This window comes from Syngnathus scovelli, chromosome 10 (assembly GCF_024217435.2).
Source record: "Syngnathus scovelli strain Florida chromosome 10, RoL_Ssco_1.2, whole genome shotgun sequence".
NCBI classification, from domain to species: Eukaryota; Metazoa; Chordata; class Actinopteri; order Syngnathiformes; family Syngnathidae; genus Syngnathus; species Syngnathus scovelli.
The window spans coordinates 103,411-126,183 of NC_090856.1; the positions used below are offsets into that span (position 1 = coordinate 103,411).

At 47.6% G+C, this 22,773-nt stretch overlaps 3 protein-coding genes and 1 long non-coding RNA gene across 8 annotated transcripts; 3 read left to right on the forward strand and 1 right to left on the reverse strand.

Moving 5' to 3' along the window:
- The first annotated feature begins 223 nt into the window (after nt 1-223).
- On the forward strand, nt 224-1,898 carry gpx7 (glutathione peroxidase 7). The gene is made up of 3 exons (XM_049729642.2): nt 224-468; nt 1,037-1,298; nt 1,455-1,898. Exons 1-3 carry the CDS (start codon nt 334-336, stop codon nt 1,616-1,618), a joined length of 561 nt encoding a protein of 186 aa, XP_049585599.1. The 5' UTR covers nt 224-333; the 3' UTR covers nt 1,619-1,898.
- Nucleotides 1,899-2,430: 532 nt separating this feature from the next.
- On the reverse strand, nt 2,431-22,549 carry nek1 (NIMA-related kinase 1). 5 transcript variants are annotated; one of them, XM_049729446.2, is made up of 36 exons: nt 22,399-22,549; nt 11,757-11,905; nt 11,587-11,683; nt 11,396-11,493; nt 11,202-11,285; nt 11,045-11,112; nt 10,890-10,976; nt 10,608-10,662; nt 10,244-10,444; nt 10,096-10,168; nt 9,658-9,818; nt 9,477-9,533; nt 9,300-9,359; nt 9,150-9,194; nt 8,877-8,954; nt 8,613-8,767; nt 8,400-8,522; nt 8,221-8,323; nt 7,856-7,942; nt 7,480-7,563; nt 7,316-7,393; nt 7,088-7,183; nt 6,819-7,013; nt 6,701-6,754; nt 6,377-6,605; nt 5,920-6,036; nt 5,568-5,726; nt 5,108-5,293; nt 4,921-5,023; nt 4,593-4,657; nt 4,300-4,505; nt 3,967-4,124; nt 3,501-3,874; nt 3,248-3,381; nt 3,033-3,165; nt 2,431-2,685 (listed from the first exon to the last, which is right to left on the reverse strand). In XM_049729446.2, the coding sequence occupies exons 2-36, from the start codon at nt 11,871-11,873 to the stop codon at nt 2,642-2,644; spliced, it is 4,164 nt and encodes a 1,387-aa protein (XP_049585403.1). In that variant the 5' UTR covers nt 11,874-11,905; nt 22,399-22,549; the 3' UTR covers nt 2,431-2,641. The 5 variants fall into 5 exon arrangements, with proteins under 5 accessions (XP_049585403.1, XP_049585423.1, XP_049585413.1 ...); XM_049729466.2 differs by lacking the exon at nt 22,399-22,549 and adding an exon at nt 12,178-13,389 and having other exon boundaries at nt 9,658-9,791; XM_049729456.2 differs by lacking the exon at nt 22,399-22,549 and adding an exon at nt 12,178-13,388 and having other exon boundaries at nt 6,837-7,013.
- On the forward strand, nt 18,207-21,255 carry LOC125974797 (Krueppel-like factor 2). Its single transcript, XM_049729614.2, has 3 exons — nt 18,207-19,426; nt 19,829-20,591; nt 20,696-21,255. The coding sequence occupies exons 1-3, from the start codon at nt 19,367-19,369 to the stop codon at nt 20,869-20,871; spliced, it is 999 nt and encodes a 332-aa protein (XP_049585571.1). The 5' UTR covers nt 18,207-19,366; the 3' UTR covers nt 20,872-21,255.
- Nucleotides 21,806-22,694, forward strand: LOC125974813 (uncharacterized). The gene is made up of 2 exons (XR_011087622.1): nt 21,806-22,018; nt 22,427-22,694. It is a non-coding gene; the product is annotated as an uncharacterized lncRNA (long non-coding RNA).
- Nucleotides 22,695-22,773: the final 79 nt, after the last annotated feature.

Consider the following 22,773-nt stretch of genomic DNA (forward strand, 5'->3'; position numbering starts at 1 on the left):
AGCATGAACGTGAACGAGAGGCCTTAACTTGCACATCTGCACTTTGTGCTACGGCGCTTTTGAGGTTCACTCGCTTGACTTGCATTGGTTTACAAGGCAGAATTGACACATTCAATATGGCCGACGTGCATACGTATGTCTCTCAGCAACACATGTGCTCTGTGAATGGAGCGAGCAGAGCGGCGACTGACGCACGCACGCGCGCCGGGGCCGAGCGCCGCCGCCGGGGCCGAGCGCCGCCGCCGGGGCCGAGCGCCGCCGCCGAGCGCCGAGCGACGCCGCAGCTGAAGTGAAACACAGCCAGCGCCAGTCGTTGGTGCTTCAACAAGAAAGATGCTTTCCGCCGCAACTCTCCCCGTGCTGCTAGTTTTATTCGGCCTGGCAGCGAGCAAACAAAAAGATTTGTATACTTTCAAAGTTGTGAACAGTAGAGGGAAATTGGTGTCGCTTGAAAAATACAGGGGCTCGGTAAGTCTTGACATTTGACCGCTGCCGTACTCCGGGCTTGTGTAAAAGTCTCCCTCTGCGTGAAACTTGGCGCACGCATACGGAAGTTTTGTTGTTATTTGACGAAGATGGCTCGCGTGCCAAATCGCGCACCCGATGGATGCTGCTATAAAAGGGAGCCCAGTTGGCTTACGTGGCAATTTGGCCTGCAAACTTTCGGAACTTTCTTCAAAGGTCACGGCCACGACGAGCACACCATATATGATCCACTGCACCAACAATAATCTTACTGGACGTTTTTGATTGAAACGGAGGTATTCAGCAGTTGTGACTTGTGTGTTAATGACTTTGAGCATCATCTGGTCCGGTCCGGTCCGGCCCAGCCCATGGCAAGGCGGGATTCATATTTTGCTTGGTTCAAATTTGATTCAAGAATTTTGAAAACAGGCATGTCTTGACCCGTCCAAATCAACCGGTTAGCCAAGAATGTGACTTGACCACATTGCCTGTCTAATGACACGCAAGGGCTCTAAAAGCTAGTATTGATTTGATCTGTGCTTCTTCTGGGATTCTTCTTTTCCTCCTCCAGGTATCCCTGGTCGTGAACGTGGCCAGTGAATGCGGTTACACCGAGGAACACTACAAAGGCCTTCAGAAACTGCAACGGGACTTGGGGCCGTATCACTTCAATGTCCTGGCATTTCCCTGCAACCAATTTGGCCAGCAGGAACCTGGCAGTGACAAGGAGATTGACAGCTTTGTGCGCAGAGTCTACGGAGCCTCATTTCCCCTCTTTAGTAAAATTGCTGTGGTAGGAACAGGAGCCAACAACGTCTACAAGTACCTTGTTGGTGAGTTCAAAATAACTGGAGAAACGGGCGCCGCGCCAAAGTATGTCAAAAGCCATAGCAAAATGGCAAATCAAATGTTCTTGACAAAAGGCACGTTTGCGACTGGAATGAACCAAAAGACTATTTGAAGATTGTCATTTTGTTTGTTTCCAACAGAGTCCTCTGGGAAGGAGCCCGACTGGAATTTCTGGAAATACCTTATCGACGTGGATGGAAAAGTGGTGGATGCGTGGGGACCGCAGGTTTCGCTTGAAGAATTACGTCCAAAAATAGCTGACATGGTGCGGCAGATCATCCTAAAGAAGAAAGAAGAGTTGTAATTTCCTACGACACTATCTATCTATCTATATCTATCTATCATCCATCCACCCACCCATCCACCCACCCGTCTGTTGGTGTGTGCACTCCACTCATCTGCTTGAGTAGATTCCAATGACTTCCTTCAGGAAACAAATGATAAACGGAGTAAGCGTCAAATGAATGCACTGATTAAACATCAGAAAATGTATTCCTCCATTGAGTGTCGCATAAGGTTTCCTTTTTTTTTTTAAATAAAGTGGCATTCGTGACAACTTTTCTGTTGTTGACGTTGAACAGACAGACCTAGCTGAGTCTTTTGTCCAATCAGTAACAAGTCAAAAACTCAATCGGGCCAATCAAACGAACAGAGGAAGTTTCACTTTGTTACCTCTAAAGTTACTTTCCCAGTTTGAGTTGTGATTTAACAATTATTCACCAACAAGCATCATAACAAAAGAAGCATTTATCATATTGCCAAAAAGTTTATTTTGTACAAATTTCAACATGATTCAATTTCATGTCATCTTTACTTATATATGCGGAAAAATTCAGTCTTCCCTCAACACATTCCACACAGCAATCTTGCTACAGTACCTTTACTACCTTGGCACCATACGGCAGCCTAGTTTGCATACCTGAGGAATACAGACAACAGTTTGTGTGTGACAACAAGTTCAAAAGTTGAAAGAAAAAAAAATGAAGAAAAACTGGCTTCCAACTCATTCCTGGTACACTGATCCTGAAAGTGAGCTGGCTGTCATTTGGAACATGGATGGTAAGGAGCACCCGAGATAAGGATTTTACATGTATAGATGTTTGACAGCACACGGTGAAACGTTACCGCTTTTATTTACAAATCATTGGAATTCACATTCCATTCATTGAAAAAGCAAAGGGGGAACATTGTTTCTCAAGAACATGTAGAAGTAAAATCAACACCGCGTCTAAGATATTATCAGCTAAAGCGAGTCAAAGCAACATTCTAGCTTTATTGTACACTATACATAGAACAACATGAGCCTTTGTAGGAGGAAAGCAAATCGTCAGGATTGCCAGTGGCTCCACTTCTCTAAACGCTTATCATTGCCTAAAAGAGAGACAGAAAAGCACATCAAGAAAGCCAATGTGACAAGGCCATCGATTAGCACGCGCAGTTCTGTGTGCTGCGCAGGTCATTGTTGCATTGCGAGCCAATGCTGGTGAGGGAACATTTCAATGTTTCCAGGCAAGACTCGTCTTTGTTGTTTGATGGCAGGCATTTGGGAACAATGTTAATGAAAGAAAGAAAGAAAGAAAGAAAGAAAGAAAGAAAGAAAGAAAGAAAGAAAGGAAGATATAGGACAAAAAGTGCCATTTCTACCTGTAATAGAGAGCAGCATTTGGCGTTCTACATACATAAAAGATGTGAAGTGTGTTTGGGAAAAAGTCACTGACCTTCTTGGTATGCGCCATCTGCCATCACAAGATGAAGGATGTTTGGATACAGATGCTGGTGCTCATTCCCCAAAATGCGGAAGGCCAAACTGGAGCCCAGATCGATATTATCATCTTCATCATCACGTATTGCCTGAAACAAGATGGTACGGTACACTCGGTCGGTCGGTCGAGTGTTTGACGACTTATGGATGACGGTCAGAAGCATTGCACACTTTGATGTGATTATAGGCCTCAATGAACTTCTCAAAGCCCATCTGCTGCTCCAAGTTGAAGCGATGCTCCTCCAAGCGACTGTAGATGCTGTCGTAAAGCTCACTCTGTCCTTCCGGGTCCTCCTCACTGTTGTCTACCAAAAAGAATCATTTGAAAAGCACGTTTCAGATCAAGCGCTACGGTAGCTTTCAATAGTGACAGTATCCAGCGCTTTTTGTCATTGTGCAGAATCGTTGCAAAATGCCCACTTACCCGACTGCCATTCTTCATCAAGTTGTTGCTGCTGCTGCTGCTTGCCAGTGTGGTTCTCTTCTCCCGCACCATTGCTGAGCAGCTCTCCTGCTTCCATGGCGCTTCCGTTTGAGCATTCTTCATCCTCCTCATCTTCTTCTTCTTCTTCTTCTTCCACATCATCATCATCATCTTCACCTACAGCCATCTTATCGTTTCCCTGCTCAAGTTCTACAATGATGCTGTTGAAAAGGTCTTGGTCTCGGCGAACTGTAGCATTTCCATTAAAGTCTCCTCTTCCATCATGTGGAAGTTTGCTCATGAGGTCACTTTCTTCTTGCAGCAGTCGCTCCATGGACGCCCTGATGTCCTGCAGGTCTTCATCCTCGTATGCACTAAAAAGCAGGCACGTGCGCGGCTTTACGTACGTCGACGGACGCTGAAGCACACGGCGGCGGCGGCGGCGGCTCGAGTGCGCTTTTCTTACTCTGTCTCCGACTGCTCGTCATCTTTGGCTCGGTCCTGATCCTCGTCCTCGTCCTCCCCATTGGCGTTTGGAGCCACGCAGTCTTCCATCGCAACGCCAGAGTCTCGCTCCGAGCTGAAGACTCGACTGAGGTCTGGCAGCGAGCACGTGCGCAGCATCTGCCAGTATGACGTCAAATCAACGAAAACGGCAGAGTTTAGAGGTCACTTACAAGTCATCCCAATGCCATCAATTGCGCAATGGAATTCAAATGGCACAAAAGGATATTTATTCTGTGTATAGTCACAAAAGAACGGCAGTACGTATTGGAAAGATCAATTGGCACAGCCGTACCTTGGGGTTGTTGGCGTCAAACAGGCCTGTCGAGAGTCCAATCAGGAGAGCGCGCTGCTGCTTGGAGTGCAGAGGCGAGACGGAGCGCGAGCGAGATACCAGGGAAGAGGATTGGTCCACTGAAGCCTGAGCCGAGAGGAGGGCCAGAGCGGACGTGCGTCTGTGAGCTGGGGAGCACGCTTTTACAAACAGGGGCTCGGAGAAACCTGCAAACAATGACCAAGGGTGGATTCCCATTAGTAGTGAGCAAATGATATACTGGAGGTAAAATGTCATCGAAAGCCTTTGATGACCATCAAGTTCTCCCGCAGCCTCTTTCCCCGCTGCCGCTCCTTGCTTTAGATCGTCCTTCGGTAACCTGGGGAGAAAAAAAAAAAAAATAAACAGCACTTCAAATGACCAAAACAAATAGACTTGCGATGACAATGTATTCAATGAAATGATTGGGAGCCTTCACATTTATGAACGAGCACGCAATCTGTCGGCTCGCGCCATCAAATTGACTAAAATCACGTTACGCCACCTGCGTCTGAACATCCGCTACCGGGAACCATCGCGAGAGTGGAACTGCTAAAAACTATTGAATAAAAAAAAAAAAAATTGACAAAAGTGCCTAGTTACAGTGGCTGTTGGTCTTGCTTCTCCCACGCGAGATGCAGCAGACCCACTGAAATGTGGGATGCTTTAGGAACGTCCTCCAAAACCATTAATTCCACATCTTGATCTAACAAGATATAAATGGTATTATTTGTACCATCAATCCACTTAAAAAGACAAAAAAAGAGCTATGATAAAATGAAATACTCACCCTGGATCTCAGCAATGCTTGACGCACGCTGTACGTGTCCTTCCACGTCACTAACATTTTCTGGATAGGAGGTAATACGTTCCGTCTGTACCTCGGCCTCAACCGTGGGAGGCGTCCTGTCCTTGGAGCTCACGTCCTCTTGCGGCGTTGCCGTTGCAAGCTCTGCGACAATCTGCTTTGGCTTATCTGAGAAGAGATTGGTGACTTGAGGATGTCAATTTGCAGCTCAGACAGACAGACATTCTATACAGGCAGTCACAAAAGCATTGCCCGAAACAGTAGATGCGCATTTCCAAGATGGAACTTTGACAAAACTAGATTTAGAAGAAAAAATAAATAAATAAATCAATCCAGTAAGCAACAAGAAAGCAATTGACAAGTTCTAGTTATATTTGTTTTGTATTCTGCTGACGCCATCGGACTTGACCCACCCACATGTGAGGGAGACGCCAATACTAACCGGGGCTAGGGAAGGCCTCTACGCCGAGCGTCTCCAAGGACTGAGTGAGCGGCTGAACCTCTGCTTCATGAAGTACTTTGAGTATCTGACAGTCTGGACTCATTTGCCAAAGTTTCCTTTGACCTTCAGCCATCTGTATCACCTCACCCACAGTTTGTTCTGAGAATGGACACAAGCGCATTTGATGAAAAAAAAATATCAAGACTGAAAGGTGATCAAATGACATTTGCTTGAACTTAAAGTGACAAGAATCTGTCAAGAATCATGTGACTTGCGCTACGACGATGAACGACACGATGCGCGCTATTGCTAAAAGTACAATTCAGAGTCGATCCCCTTGATAGTAACCCACCTATTGTTGGGATGCATGTCTCCTCTAGGGTTTGTTGGGCTACAGAGAGAACAAATGGAAGTCCCTCATCCCATTTCTTCCTGTCTCCGCCAGAAGGTGGACCATCGGCTGGAGAGACTGAAGCAGCAAGGGAAGAAATGATTTCTTGAAACTCGCATTAAAAGACAAGGAGTGTATCACTTGTTGCTGTCCCGCAAAAGGGCAGTACAACTGAGAAGAAGAAGAAGGAAAGGGGAGAGAGAGAAAAAAAAAAAAAAAAAGCTGGCCCCAGGAATTTCTATTTGACCTACAAAACAACCCAACGTATTGACCCAACTTCCTGGGTCATTTATGAGTTTGAAGGGTGCAATGACATTCAAATGTTTGTACATGAATTGAATCTTAACTTCTTAGTCATTCAATGCTGTATATTGTAAAATGAGGTAAGAATTAGCACGCTATTTGAAGCTCCACTCACAGGATGCGGTTGCACACAAATCCTCCGAGGTTGGTTGAAGTACAGGCGCTTGCGCCGGATCCCGCTTCTTTTGTTCAACGGAGTGATGATTTTCTACGTCAGGCACTTTCTGCTGGAAAGCCGAAGTTTGCTCTTTGGCTGCAGCCGCTGTGGACTCCGGCACTTCATCCGCAGGGCTCTGAGCTTTGAAATTTTCATTCAGTCTATTCAAGATCTGCTTCTTCTCACTCTAACACAGGGGACAACAAATATACAATGTTACCTCTCAAAATACAAACATTGTGGGGTGGGGGGGGGGGGGGGGGGGGGGGGGGGTCATCGCACCTGAACGACCATGACCGCATCTGTGCCAGGCAGGTTCTCTTTTAACAGCGTCATCTGCAAAATGTGCACATTTTAAGAAAAGCAGTCGTTCGCAGCGTTGCGCAAGGACTGCACCAACCGCTCCGACTGCACCAACCGCTCCGACTGCACCGACCGCTCCGACCGCACCGACCGCTCCGACTGCACCAACCGCTCCGACATTCTTCAGGGCGACAGTCATGGGTATAACGGGAGCTTGAGATTCTGGCAGGACCGAACTTTTGACAGTCGTGGCTTGCGAGGTGGTCGACGTGACGTCTTCCTGAGCTGCAAACTTGCGCAATTGACAGTCACTCCATTAGACTTGACACACAGTCTGTGTCTTTGAGAAGGAAACAGAGTACTTACATGGTCATCCCATGCCTTCTTTTCCCTTTCATTAGCCTCTCGTCGCTTCCTTTCTAACTGCTCTTTCAATACAGCGGCACGGGCATTAGCCTGGGCCTGGAATGGACATCAAAACATGTGTTCATTTTTTGGACTAATAATTCTAGGATTGGCTCAGTCATTTCAATGTGGTTTACATTTAACCTATTATTAAGTCTTTGTTTTTTTGAAACGTAAAAGCAAACTCACTTTAAAAGCCACTATCTTTTTGCGCCTGAGTTCCGCCTCCTCAGTCGACTCCTGACTGTCTGAACCGTCGCTATCGTACTGCAACACACAAAGCACAAAAGACGCTCAAGAAGTAGATATTGAAAGGTCTGGAAAATAATGTCTCCATGAAATAATCAACCTACCTTTTCTCCTCTAAGTCGAGCTTTGATCTGCTGGCGCTCATTGAAATTCTGCAAGCGGATCTGCCTGAGCCTTGTTAAGTATTCCTGGCAAAGACGTCAATTACAATGGGTATGAAGAAAAAGTATTTGAAATAAACTTAAGAGCCAACGACGAAATACAGAATAAGGGTGTACGTTCGTAGCAAAAAAGGAAAAAAAATGTATTTTTGTGCCAAAAGTAAATGTTAAAAAAAAGCATGAGCGCATTTCTCGCTGTGCAAGCATGCCGGTTGCTCGATTGCAATATCGGCGAGTGGCAGGCATGAAGGTGAAGATGTCCGATGAGAAGACAAGCCATGCTGGATGGGAGAGTGAGCATTGAGGATCACGCTCCTACCTCCTCCTCTTTGTTGACTCTGGGCCTCGTTAAATGAGCCGAACCAACTTGAGCTCCATAGATTAGCGCCCTGTATTGACCAGTACCCTGTTTCCCATTCATGTTATGTTATTGTAAAATATATAAAATGTTAAAATATAAAACGGGGATCAATAAATGTTCAATCAATCAACCAATCAAATGAGTCATGTTCTTAATATTTTGTCTGGAGGTTTTCAACAACTACAAATATAGGTAAGTGTTGTTGTTGTTGTTGGGTTTTTTTTTTGGGGGGGGGGGGGGGGGGGGGGGGGGGGGGGGATTTATTGTGAAACGTTCCAGCCCTAATTCTTTCATATGCCGGTAGGTCATTCAAACAGGCTCACCAATTGCCCTTCGGCCCGGACTTTGTTGAGCACGGCTTCTCTTTTACGCTGTAAAAACTCCTCAACCTGATACGCTCGCTCGACAGGAATAGGCGTCCTCAGCCTAAGGACACGCACGATACGGTAAGCACAAAAATCTAATTGCTGTGCGACTGCTCGAATTAGGCTGCGTACGGTACCTGCTCATATGGGCTTGTTTGGAAACGTCCTGCAGTCTCTGTAGTTCTTTTTTGACTGCGTCGGGGTTGACGAGCGGGCCGCGGCCATTGGGAAGCACGGGGCCGGCAGCGGCCGGGACACCCCTTGCAAACAAACGCATCACCGTCAATACGGATTTGACACGGAGGAGGACGCCGCTGCCGCCGCCGCCGCCACGAAGCCTGGGAAATTACCGAACGGGAGAGCCCGGCCCGGCCGCCGATCCCTCCCCGCCGATTGAATGTCGTTGAGCCATTTGATCGAGGGCGGCGTGGTACTTTTCATACGGATTTCTACTCAGAGTAGCGCTTGCACCTGCACCAGCCTTTTTTCCACCACCTAAATAACACTTTGTTTGGATTCAAGTACAAGGTTACTTACTGTGTATCATCATCAAATAGAAAAAATATAGACTGAATCTAAAAGAGTGGGACGTATACGTCATGAATAACAAATACCTTCCTCTCTGGGCTTCCAATACTTGACATCATGTCATTTTTCCAGCCTTGCTCCCTGGCATAGTTAATGCGACTCATCTGAAAGAGTTGGGTATACAGAGGGGCGTATCAATACATCATTTTCACGTTTCCTTGCGTCAATAGGATAACAATTCCGAGGTTACGTGTCGGAAAACAAATGAAAGCCAAAGTCACACGTGCGCAGGCGCTCGTTCGCTCGCTCGCTCGGTCAATCGGTCTATCGTTCCACACAGCCCAGGTATGCGTACCCACCTTTTCTTTTTCGTAGCGCTTCATTTGCTCTGCTTTCAACAACATCTGAGTGGAACACAGAAATGTGCATTTGACAGCAATACGTCGTCAGTCTCTCTCTCTCTCCCCCTCCCTCCCTCCCTCCCACTCAAAGTGTCTGTGTGTGTGTACCTGCTCTTGCTGTTTCTTTTCTTTATCAATCAACTCCATCCTTCTCTTTCGGATCAACTCCTGCCATAAAGTATGGGCCAAAACTCATTTGGTCAGAAAAACACATGAACCTGTGCCTGCCAGTAGGTACCGCAAAAGGAAACGTTTGGAAATGAAGCAAAATGCGAGCGCGCGGACCTGTTTGCGTCTCTCTTCTTCCCCTTGACTTACTCTTCGGTGGACAGATGCCGGTGCCTGAGCAGAGCAGAACAGAGCAGAGCAGAGCAGAGCAGAGGAGAGGAAACAGGTGACAACATTCATACCACAAGGTCCAAACCTAAGAATGGGCTAAGCGAGTAGTAGCATGTAGTCTACTAACCGCTTTATGTTTAATAGCCGTCCTCCTGTCTTTGGCTTTGATTGTTCCCGACACCTTCTTGGCAGTTAAAGGCACTCCGTATTTGCATGCTGGTTTGGTAATTTTGCCCGCAGAGGTTGCTCCTGCTGTTGCTGCTATGGAAGCATGGGCAGGATGCTTGGCTAGTGACAAGTCCAATCAAAAAAATGAAACAATCAATCACAGCAGGGGGATTTGTGGATGGATGGATGGATGGATGGATGGATGGATGGATGGATGGATGGATGGATGGATGGATGGATGGATGGATGGATGGATGGATGGATGGATGGATGGATGGATGGATGGATGGATGGATGGATGGATGGATGGATTTGGCAAACACAAGGCTGGATCCAAAAACAAACAGATGCTCAATTTATCAAGCAAGCTTTTCATTTGCCCAAATGCTTGGCTTACCTGCCGAGCCCTGATGGACGCCTAGTTTAGGCTGCTTGTGAATGAAAGCGTGGCGGAATTCCTGAGCAATAACCTAAATGAAGGGAGGAGAAGAAGAAGAAGAAAGCTTTTGGACCTGACAACGGTCAAGCTTAGAATTTTGCCACACCTTTGGGCTGAGGAACTTTTGGATTCTGCAAGAGAGGAAAGCTTTGTCCAGGATGCTGCCGACTGAAGGTCTTTCTCGAGGGTTGTGTTGAAAAAGCTGGGCCAAAAGAGTGCGCAGTTCTTGGGAGTAATGAACAGACACAGGATGGTATGAGCCACGGATGATCTTCAGGACCAGGTTCTTCATATTTCCAGCCTCAAACTGAGCAGATACATATTCAAAACATGCTTAGGATTGGTTGACAAAAGAAACAAGTCCAATTTGACAAAGCAACCATTGCTTTGTGTTACTTTTGTCCTACTCCTGTGCAAACGCTGACTTTTGTCCAGATGCCTAGCTTAACTCTGTCTGCCAGAATACTTACAGCATGTTTAAGGGTGCACATCTCATACAGGACACAGCCCAGAGCCCAAATATCACTTTAGAGGGAGACAAAACAGAGAGAAAGAGAGAGCGAGAGAGAGAGAGATAAGGACAATACTGATTTCACAAAACATGATTCAAAGTGAATTGTACAGGGCTGAATCAGCCGGCAAGCGAGATGCAATTGGCAGAGCAAAGTGCTTCACGTGAACTCAATCGGGCATTCCGCTTTGCTTACTCAGCAAAGGTGAACCGAAACATGCAGTGACGGGCCATCCATTACCTTTTGTTGTTGTACGGTTTATTTTCACAGATCTCCGGGGAAAGGTAATAAGGGGTTCCGATACACGTTCTTGCAAGTTCGACCGTGCTGGAAAAAACAAACCAAAAATGTGATATGCTTTGTGATGGCTTGATTTTTCTTGGTAGCTTTTATACCTATTAAGCACCCTTGCAATCCCAAAGTCGCCAAGTTGCACAGTGCCATCTTTTGTCAAAAATATGTTCTGCGGAAAGACACAATTGGAGCATTTGGTCGCGTTGATGCCCAACACAAAAGGTGTGAGAAAAGTGCATTTGTGTGGTTCCATGGCACCTGCGATTTGATGTCCCTGTGAAGGATCTTTCTATCATGGATGTGTTTCAGGGCTAAGCATATCTGCACAAACCAATCGAGAATCTAGAGGGGAAGACATTCTCAGGATCAAGCATGTTTTGCGCAATTTCATAGGGAAGAGCAATTCATTGGTCCTCAACACTCTTCACTAATATTGCCATTTTGGAACTTACTTGCTCCTCTGGGAAAAGCATTCCGCTCTGAGAATTTATCTTCTTAAAGAGATCGCCACCCTCACAGTAGTCCATAACAATATACAGACACCCCCCTTCTGTCATGGTACGAGGAAAAAAATCTTTTAAAATAACATCGTCGCAATCATGCACAATTCTTTCATCTGTCTCCAGTACTCAAGCATACATACCTTCAAAAGACTCTTTATACTGGACAATGTTTGGATGACTCATGTTTGCAAGAACTGCAACTTCTTTACGAGATTCCTGCCGCTCTTTGTCTGACATCTAATCATACCAATAGATAGGTTATGGCTCCATGGCAAAGTTGCAAAATGTACATGTTATTGGAAAAGCTTACCCCAGATATGCTGACTTCTTTGATGACATATTGGTGGCCATCCTCCTTGGCTTTGACAAGGACAGCCTTTCCAAATGAACCTTCCCCAATTTTCTTCACCTTTTCATACTTGTCCATGTTAACGTCATGAGTGGCACTTCATACTGGCTCTGCAAATAACCTCATTCAATACACTCTTCCGAAAGTGCTGCTAGCATAAATCTTTAAATAAGAGTGGCTGAATTTGGCTCATGCAATTCACAGCATCCATCCCTGCAACATGACATTTCAAGTGATAGCAAGACAGCGAACGGAAATGTTGAACCAGCCACAGGATCATGGAAAATACGCCAACATGCGACCACAACCGTATAAACTGTACAAAGACGTTACTGTTAAATGGTGTGAAAGATAGAGTTGACGCAAGTCGTAGCTGGCTTACCATTAACTATTCTATCGAGCCGACATCGCCTCTTGTTGATCTGCTGCATTGCTTGGCTTGCGCTCAACCTAACTGCTAGCTAGCTAGCTAGGGAGCGGTCTGTCGAGAGCTTCCTTCTTATTGGCCATGGTCAAGCTCGGCGATATTCTACTGGTTCACGCGACTGTCCGTCATTTATGATGGCAAATCAACACACGCAACCCACGCAACGTGACCATTTTTTGGTGGACACTCTCCATAGCAACCAAACGCCGAATGAAGACGGAACAATAGGTCCACATTTCCAACGTACTTAACCTATATTGATATCCTCAAGACCTTGTGCTATTTATATTTTTAACCGAAACATTGTTTTTGTGTTTAAAGTTATCCAAATGTAGCCCTATGATTCGTGCTTCTATTAGCATGTTGATTATTTTAGGGCTCTTCTTTTGCTTTCTATTATCATCATCATCATCTCATCCAAGTATTCCGTACGAACACCGCAAACACATCCTCAATGTATGTACAGTAAATTAGGCATCACGCAGGTTCTTTGATCTGCACATTTTCTTCAAGCCTTCCAAATAAACATGACTTCGGAAGATGAAATGTTCATTAGCGCTTCATCCGGAATGTTCAACAGGGCGGCCCGCATCCATCCAGAGATAGAAATATTGCTCTACAGACAACTTTCTACAACTTGCATTCTTTTTCTTCCCTTTGGGAAGACTGGACTAGAGGAAAGGCATTCCCATCCCATTCAATAGGGAAAGATGATTTTTGGGTGTGCATGTGTTGAGTTCTTTTAGCAGAATGTTTGTGCTGATTCCTCAATCCCAGTTTGGCGGAGCAGGTCTGCATTCCGGATTCCAGACAATTCCCAGGAAAGCTGAAATATTCGTATTAGTCGTCCTAATATTGTGCTTGTGACTGATTATTATTTTTCACATCACGTGTGCTGACTTCAAAGGCTAAGCTCCAGCAGGTGATGTTGTGTTAGCTGAAAACACACACGTACGCACACAATTGTGAGTGTTGGAGATCTAGCCTGGTAAGAGAGGCCCAATGCTGAAGCAGTGATTGGGTACGGTGGGGATGTCATTCACCGCGGCTCGGCTCGGCTCAGCTCGCAAAATGTGCAAAAACATCATTGTCATTTTCCAATCTCGTGTACTGCGTTCGTTTCGATGGCTTAAGGCGAAACTCTACGCACAGCACAGCACAGCACAGCACAGCACAGCACAGCACAGCACAGCACAGCACAGCACAGCACAGCACAGCACAGCACAGCACAGCCTCGAGAAAAAAATGACCACACGCACAAACACAAGTCATAATAAAAGACAGATTTCCCAATATTTTCATCATTATTATTTCTGCCAATGAAACGATAAGATCCCTGGTGGAGGTAAAAAAAACATCAGTGTTGAGACTATTGGATGTTGTCGTTGACATAATATATACTACATACTGACATTGAGTGTGTGAGCGCGTTTATGCGTTCATGTATAGATGTGCAAACGTGTGCACGCGTGCGTCCATGTGTACGATTGTGTGCGTGTTGGTGTGCGCGTGCATGTGTGTGCGTGGAGATGATGCAAGGGTGCAGCAAGAGCAAAAATCATGAGCTCACCAACATGACTCCATCTTTTCAAACAAAACATCAGTGACGTTTGAAGTGTGAAATGGGACCAAGTGAGTTGGTGTGTGTGCGCACGTGAATCTCCAATGTCCAAAGTAAAACAACAAATCAAAGTGTAGGCATGGCATTAAGAAAGTGGGAAATGTTAGAAGAAGAACAAGAAGGAGAAAAGTGTGTGCACATTCCTAAAGAGAGCAACGTCAGACTAATGAGAAAAAAGGCATCAGTGGTGGGCCGGCTGGCTGACGGCCGGCCGGCCGGCTGCCAGACATGTGGAAGTCATCAGAAGGCCGCCAGAGATATTGGGGGAACCCCGACGGATCCGCCGCTGCGCTGCATTGCGCTGCGCTGCGTTGCGCTGCGCTGCGCTGCGCTGCTCTGTGCGTTTGCTTGGCGTGGAATGATTATGGATGCCGGCCGATAAGTTGCTCTTACAAACAGAAAAAAGCACTTTCCACTACATACAAAATATCGTATGATAAATGAATAAGCATAAGTCATCAAGTGTTAGAGAATCATTTCAATGTTTTGAAACAAAGCTCCCAAAAATAGTTTTGTTTTGTTTGTTGGTTTTTTCAAATACAATCCATTTAATTAGTGGTAAAGAACTGCAAATAGTCATCTGTTGAAATTGCAGCATGATGCGCTTTGTACTTTGTGAAATCAAAAGCATCATAACAGTTTGGGTGGCAGCGGTGGCTTGCAAGCGTGTCAAATTCCAGTATGTGTTGAGGGCCCGTTGCTCTGGGGAACCAGGAAAACACGCCTGATGATTTGACGCGCCTGTCCGTCAAACGCACTATACGTGGACACGTGGCCTCCGTTCGCCTCGTCGCGCTAGGGCAGGGATCGACTAGCGTGAACATGAGGGAGGAGGACGAAGAGTAGGGCGTCGTATGTTTGCACATCATCCGTGGAGCTCAAACATTCAAAGCAAAAAAGCTCAATGGAGGTTTGAATGTCCAAGTTGCCGTGACAGCAGCAGCAATTCACTGCTCGAAAAAGGCCGCACGTCGCTGTTTGGATGGCAGAGAAGAAAAATCGAATAATGTGTGAAATATATGACATCTATATTTATAGGGTGACACACGCGCACACGCATGCACGCACGCACGCACGCACACACAAACAAACACACACACACACACACGCACACGCGCACACACACACGCACACACACACACACACACACACACACACACACACACACACACACACACACACACACACACACACACACACACACACACACACACACACACACACTGGGCAAGAGTGCTATCGACAGGAAACAGCTTTCACATAACAGGAAGTGCGAGTCTCCAATTGGCGGTGCATGATTCACGGCCGGGCCAATCAGGCAGCTCTTATTTTGGTGAGCCGTATAAAAGAAGGTGTCGGCTGTACGGACGCTCACATTCAAGTCATGAACGATGGCGAGCGGTGACGCACACGCTACACATTCCGCTGTCAGGAAAAATGGGGGGAAAAACAGTTTGAGGAGCAAAGACTCGTCAATTTATGAGGTATACCAGCTCACGGCATCTTTGGTCATGCTACAGTTGAGCACACAATTTAGCAACATGTAGCGGACTGTCAACATTTGCTACATGACATGTCCTGTCTGCCCAACACCTGACTTGAGCTTCTCATTTTTGCAATTGGAGTGATGATACCTGGGTGCTCATATTGAAAAGCATTAAGCGTGCATTGAGCCTGCCAAAGCTTTTGTGTGGACTGTGTGAGTGAGTGAGTGAGTGAGTGAGTGAGTGAGTGAGTGAGTGAGTGAGTGAGGGGAAACGCATGCAAACAGCCAGTGAGACCATGAGAGAGAGAGAGAGAGAGAGAGAGAGAGAGAGAGAGAGAGAGAGAGAGAGAGAGAGAGAGAGAGAGAGAGAGAGAGAGAGAGAGAGAGAGAGAGAGAGAGAGAGAGAGAGAGAGAGCGAGAGAGAGAGAGAGAGAGAGAGAGAGAGAGAGAGAGAGAGAGAGAGAGAGAGAGAGAGCATGACCTCACCTCAGCTCAGCTCACCACCTGTGTGCGTGTGTGTGAGCTCGGCCAGCGCAGGTCAGGGAAACAAGTCCTTTGGCAATACACACATGCAAGTAATCAAATAAGACAATAAAATGGTAAACCAAAGTCAACTTACAATGAGCATTGGGATCAATTTGACGGGCAAAAGTCAACGTTGGGAGGATGATCAAGTGACAATTGTTTCCAAGAATCTTTGGCAAAACTCCCAAGTGGGAAAACCAGGAGGAGGACGCGAGCGAGCGAGCCAGCCAGCCAGCCAGCCAGCCAGCCAGCCAGCGCCAAGCGCTTTGTTATGGTGACGGGGATTACAGTCGTCACGGCAACTGAGGGGGAAACCCGCGCAGCTGCTGCCGCCGCCGCCGCCACCGCTGCATTGGAGGCCTCCGGAAACGGCGGTGCTCCAAGAAATCACAGAGGCACGTGCGCTGTGGTGGATGCGCCAATGACGTCAGTGTGATGCAATGCGCCACAAATGACCTGTTTGTGTTTAAACAGTGATCCCTTTTGAAAATCCACTAAATGTATCAAATCAAAATAAATCAGGGCTATGTCATGATGACATAACTCAATCAGGTTCCACCGACTGACCGAAGAGCGAATGCTCCATTTCTCTCCAACTGCACAAGCCTCGGAGAAGGTCCAAAGTGTGAAAGTGCGTGAGCCGTCAGTTCCGACTGGAAAGGGGCTCTCCTGCGCAGCTTGCTGGCGGGAAGCGCCTTCCAAGCGGACCCACTTCCTGAGGAAGCTCGGTAATAAGGAACCGGGGGAACCAGAGGAAGGGGGCGTACGTTTAAAAATAACCCGCCTATAAAAGCTCACGCCGCAAGCACACTCGCAGTCCCGGCCGGCCGTCACAGAGGACAAGACGCGCTGGCAAAGCAAAGCAAAACAAAACAAAACAAGGTTGTTAGAAAGTTCAACAAGTTGGAATGAAAGCGAAGGGGACTTCACAAGCTACAACAAAAAGTAGATGGAACTTTCCATCCATCCATCCATCCATCCATCCATCCATCCATCCATCCATCCATCCATCCATCCATCCATCCATCCATCCATCCATCCATCCATCCATCCATCCATCCATCCATCCATCCATCCATCCATCCATCCATCCATCCATCCATCCATCCATCCATCCATCCATCCATCCATCCATCCATCCATCCATCCATCCACCGCTGCTTGCAGTACATACGATGCATGGTTAGCACTTCCGCCTCACAGTTTAGCATTCAAAAGCAGACACATTCAACACAAAGACTGGAAAAAGTTGAAAACAGACACAGTTAAAAACTGCTTATAAACCAGACAAGAAAAGTCCACGATAGAAAACAACGCAAGGAACAGAGGTGATTTCAAAAAGGCATTAAATAGCGACATAACAAATAGACATTAGTCAAAACATTCAAAGCAGGCATTATTACGCCACACCTTTGGACGTTCTTGTAAGGACAATTTCAAAAACATTAAAAGGTCAAATGGCACAATAAGAAGGTTGACTGCCGGTTGTCACGGCAACATCGCTTGTTGTGGTAACGCCGAACGCAAGCGGAAGAGATTTCCTCGTGACGAACGGAGCTTTGATGTTGTCGCCGACGTGCCATTTGTCAGCCATTAGCAATTAGCCACTCCTTCGACGTGGCAGGCGCTGCTGACAAACGAGACAAACACGAAGGTGGAAATGTCCATTCGTGCCGGTTCACACAAAAGACCAAATATACCTTGCACCAAATAGAATCAAATATGCATGGTCCAGTGCCATGGAAAGTGTGTCTCCAGTACCAGGACCGGCAGGCGCATGTACAAAAACAGGCACTTTGGTAAGGGATGTGCATAACCGCGGCCGGTTAGCAGTGTTTGTATACCGTACCGGGAAATGTCCCGTTGTGAGTAGCGAGGTAGCCAAGTGTCAGTTTTTGTACAACGACCAGGGCATATAACAGAACCAGCGCTTATACTACCACCACGTGTTCATGTTCAAGTGGGACTACTGGATTGAGTACGTAGCAGTAGCAAGTATTTGCGTTTGAAGCAAGCGCACGGAACAGCGTGGGACTCATTTGGCGACGTGATGTCCGGCCGATGAGATGTGGTGCACCCGCGGCGGCCCTGTCTGGCCAGCTCACCCCCGAAAACAAGCGCACTAGCCGGAGCTGCGGCGCCATCAGCTCATGCGCATTTGCTAGAATGCGCGTAGGCCAGCACTCACCTTATTAACGGAATGAGTCACGTAACGAGCCAAGGTAGGATCGGAGCCCATCCTACCGTCTGGTTCACACAGCCACCTACCTGCTTTGCCCTCTGACTCACTCACGTAAGACATTCCTCCCTCCCTCCAGTTGCACGGCGCCGGGCGCACTCAGAGGATCCCTCCCGATGGTGTCATTAGCACTTTTACTTAATGGGCGCCGCGACACACCCGCTGATGTCTTTGAAGGTTTTCAACTGACATCAGTGGGAACAATGCCTTTGAACAAATGTCAAGAAAGTAAGGCAGTGTTGACATTCCTTTCCATCGCAGCACGCAACACAACCAGTTTCAACACCAGTGCAAGGATCAAGTCAGGTCAAGTCCAAATTTTCTGCAACAGCCCTTCATCAATTGGCGGCCTTAGTTGGAGATATTGAAGATATCCCTTCTTGAGGGCAAGGACAAACCGGGGAAGAAGAAGACAAAGAAACGTACAGATGGGGGGGTGTCAGGCTGTGATGGATGGATGGATGGATGGATGCATGCCGAGAGGGCCACATTTGTGAAAGACGCTCTAGAAACAAAGGTAGGTGACTTATACAGATGGATGGGGGAGCGAGCGTCAGGCTGCCATAGACAGACAGATAGACAGATAGACAGATAGATAGATAGATAGATAGATAGATAGATAGATAGATAGATAGATAGATAGATAGATAGATAGATAGATAGATAGATAGATAGATGCATGTGGAGACATTTGGGAAAAGACGCTAGTCTAGGCGCTCTAGAGACAAAGCTGCCTTACGCACTTGCATTAGCTCGAGAGAGATCTGATGTGAAATTTGACCTGAAAATGAAAGCCACTCAGAAGAAGGAGAGATTTTGAGTCAATGTTACAAATGTATCCTCCCAAATAGTCGACTCCATCTATTGCCTGGCTGATTGATTGCTGCTCTCAGGTTGAATCGAATGTTTTTATTCACTCACCATTTTTGCAGTGTGCCCCACCAAAAACATGAAGTCAGTTTTAGAAAGAAATCTCTCCCCGACTTCTTTGACAACTTGTGCTGCTGCGGAGGCGGGGCCAGAGCAGCTGGGCGGGGCCAGAACGGCTGGGCGGGGCGGCTTTGCGCCCCGGAGCAGCTTAAAAGCAACCCGGCCCTGGTCCTCGCCGACATTCCGGCCCTGTTCCTCGCCGACATTCCGGCCCTGCTCCTCTCTCTCTCTCTCTCGCTTTCAGACCGCCTCCCCTGGCCCGGCTGGGCTCGGCCACCTGACACATCTGCACTCCTTTGCACTCGTCTTGATTCATTTGTTTTGATTGAACAAACAAAGCAAGATGGCTTTGACTGGAACCGTTTTACCTTCATTCTCCACTTTTTCCACGCAGAAGGAAGAAGTAAGTCCATTTGTTGAAGTGTGTTTCTGTTTCGGGGGCACCAATTGAGCGAGTGCTCGAGTGCTCTCTTTCCATGTCCTGTGTCGAGTTCGCGTGTGGATTTTCATCTTCTGCGTCAGATTAATTGAACACGAAACTATGAAGGTATGTAAATTGAGTGAGCACAGCTATCAGATGGCCAGCGTCGGTTCCGTTGTCCGCATGAGCGCTTGGATCTTGTGCACGCGAATGGAAGAGGGGCTAAATTGTCCAGAGGTGTCTGTCCATTGCTCTGCGTCTGACGTTGACTGCCTGACATATGCCAGCACTTGACTTTGCGCTCATCTGGGATTGGAGCAGATTGGAAAGAGGATGTCAATGTTGACACATGCGTGCGCGCGTGCGTGCGCTGTTGTTCCACAGGTCTGGAGGAGAGCTCCAAAGGACGATGACGACCTGGACACCTTCCTGGACTTGGACTTTATCCTGGCCTACAGCGCCATGAGTGCAGACTCCATGACAGCCTGCGAGCGGACTCTGGATGGCAGGGCTCTTGGGTACCAGCAGCAAGACTACGCGTCCCTGCCGGACGTGGACGCCCCCTCTCAGCCAGCTCAGCCTCCGCCAGCATACAGCAGCAGCAGCAGCCTGATGGGCGAGCTGCTGCGGTACGACTCGGACGTGGACGGCCTCCAGTCGGGAAGCATCCAGGGCGGCTTCTTGTTCGGTGCGTCGGCTTTCCACGACTCTGGAGCTCGCTTCACAGACTCCTATGCGGCGCATCCGTGGATTAAGCCGGAGCCCGACTCTTACGGGCCCTCGGTCGGGGACGTGCCGTCGTGCGGCGGCTCCCACCCGCAGCCCCGTCCGGCGAGCTCGCCTCCCGGAGTCGCCGGAAACCTGACGCCGCCCCTCAGCCCCGACGAGATCGCCGCCTTCCCGCGGAGCTTGGACGAGCGGCAATTCCACTTTTGCTTTTCCTCCGGAGCGCATCTCCGCTTTCCGGCCTCGTACGGGCAGATGACGCCGCCGTCGTCGCCGCTGGACTTGATGGATAGCAAGGCCAGGAGAGGGCGGCGCGCCTGGCCCCGCAAGCGCACCGCCAGCCACACCTGCACCTACGGCGGATGCGGCAAGACCTACACCAAGAGCTCGCACCTCAAGGCGCACCTCAGGACGCATACGGGTAAGCCAGCAGCAGCAGCGGCAGCAGCTGCAGTAGCAGCAGCAGCAGCCGCCGCCGATCCCCCCCGGTTCTGACGTCACTGAGTCATCTGTTGTCTTTGGCAGGAGAGAAGCCCTACCACTGCACATGGCAGGGATGCGGCTGGAAATTTGCTCGCTCCGACGAGCTGACGCGCCACTTCCGCAAACACACCGGTCACAGGCCCTTCCAGTGCCATTTGTGTGAGCGCGCCTTCTCGCGCTCTGACCACCTGGCGCTGCACATGAAAAGACACATGTGATGTGCGTGTGCTGCACAGAGTTGTTGTTTTTTGAATTTAAGAGCGCATCAAGTGTAACAGATGACAAGTCAGCAGCACAGGGAGCTAGCTGCTAATGCTCCTCCATCACGTCAGACACGTGTGTACAGGCGCGGCGGATACAAAGATGATAAGACAACTGCAAGACGTTTTCGTGCAGAAAGAAGGAGCCCTGCGTGGACAGGACACGGAAGAAAAAAGACTTCAAGGAGACGAGGACAAGAGCATGACAACGTTTTGGTGCAAAACTGCTTTTCACGCATCGTGACGGCGTCCCCTCGTAGACAGAACCAAACTTGGCTGTATCTACAAAGAATGTGTCAAAAGTCATATTTTGTGTATCATTAAAACAATCAAGAGAACAAACGATGGCTCTCACAACCTTCCAGCTACAGCATACATTATACGTCCAAGTTCACAGCGACAACTGCCAGCCAGACAAGTGCATGTACAAGCCAAAGCCACTTTCTGTCCGCACGTTGGGTATATATATGTGTGTGCGTGTATATGTATATATAGGCTCTCTCTCTCTCTCTCTCTCTCTCTCTCTGCTGTCTACTTTAGTGTGGGAATGACGTGAAGACAACGCCACCTACTGGTTGGGAAGCACATCTGCGGGGCAAAACTATTTGGACGCGCCTCAAATACGTAACTAATATCAACTAACCTAAACATAGGTACTACTCACAAATTCTCACGTTTTAGTTCAAGCCTAGCTGTAAATGCGAGGACATCCAACTCTTTAAGATGCAAAGATGGAACACGAGCTCTGAAGCAAAGGGAGCGGAAGACATAGTGCACGCGCGCGAGAAAGCACAGGCATGCACTCCAGCCACTTTTGCAAATGAGTTGCTACACCAGGATTCGCATGGTTTTGAACGTCGGTTCAAGCAGCTGACATGAAAGGTGACCCACGCATACCCCCAAACATGAAAATGCGTGCGTGTCGTACAAACAGACAGCAACAGATGTTGTCCGTTATTTTGAACAATCAACACGTCAAGTCACAAAAGCTGTAGGAAGAAGGCGAGTGTGTGTCTGCCAGTAAAACACATGACTTCGGTGTAACGTGTCCGCAAAAAAGAAGAAGAACGGCAACACAATTGCATGATTGTACAACGACAGTAAGGTGACACACAATACATTTCAATGTTTATCTTAGCATGACAAGCGAACATTTTTTATCCTCATTTTTGTTTTAAAATCCTCAGTTCATTCCTATTCGTGACCTAACAACACAGCCAGCCGTTCAATTGAGACCGCTTTCGAGCGTTACAATGCATCAGCTTCAAAAACAGTTCTTAAACTGCTAGAACACATCGAGTCCAACGCTGTCCATAATTGATGGACGATACGCCGCCATTAATAATAGTTTCCGCAAGGTGGCACTCAACATCGACTACAGTATGTATGTCATTCATCTGCTCTGCTGTAGCCTTGCTTGCAGGCGGAGTATCCAATTCGTTCATTGCAAAAGTGAAATACAATTTGGTGTCATCTCAAGCTTACCGCTTCACTGTGTCCGTCGTTTCCATAGATCGAAGGGAAGGAACTGAAACGCAATGAAACTTTGGGCGAATCCTTCTCGAAATCGACAAGAGATTTCTGCAACACTCGTCCTTGAAGTGCTTCGCACAGACAAGCAGGACAAAAAACGAAACTCAACCAGGCACTTAAGTTTGAGCTTCTGATGCTGGGGGACGATTGGTGCATCCGACAACGGAACATCTCCATTTCGGCATCCTTGACTTTGTTTGCACTACAACGGTCTCTCCGAGAAATAAAGATGGCGGATTTGCAAAAGCGTTTGGCCACACCCACTACCTGGTTTGGCGACACCTCTACCTTGTTTGGCCACACCCACTACCTTGTTTGGCCGCACCC

Coding starts and splice junctions, on each gene's coding strand:
- gpx7 (XM_049729642.2), top strand. CDS start 334: ATGCTTTCCGCCGCAACTCTCCCCGTGCTGCTAGTTTTATTCGGCCTG. Junction 469..1,036: donor TTGAAAAATACAGGGGCTCG/GTAAGTCTTGAC, acceptor TTCCTCCTCCAG/GTATCCCTGGTCGTGAACGT. Junction 1,299..1,454: donor CGTCTACAAGTACCTTGTTG/GTGAGTTCAAAA, acceptor TGTTTCCAACAG/AGTCCTCTGGGAAGGAGCCC.
- nek1 (XM_049729446.2), bottom strand. CDS start 11,873: ATGGACAAGTATGAAAAGGTGAAGAAAATTGGGGAAGGTTCATTTGGA. Junction 11,494..11,586: donor GTATAAAGAGTCTTTTGAAG/GTATGTATGCTT, acceptor GTACCATGACAG/AAGGGGGGTGTCTGTATATT. Junction 11,113..11,201: donor ACAGGGACATCAAATCGCAG/GTGCCATGGAAC, acceptor GTCTTTCCGCAG/AACATATTTTTGACAAAAGA.
- LOC125974797 (XM_049729614.2), top strand. CDS start 19,367: ATGGCTTTGACTGGAACCGTTTTACCTTCATTCTCCACTTTTTCCACG. Junction 19,427..19,828: donor TTTCCACGCAGAAGGAAGAA/GTAAGTCCATTT, acceptor GTTGTTCCACAG/GTCTGGAGGAGAGCTCCAAA. Junction 20,592..20,695: donor GCACCTCAGGACGCATACGG/GTAAGCCAGCAG, acceptor TGTCTTTGGCAG/GAGAGAAGCCCTACCACTGC.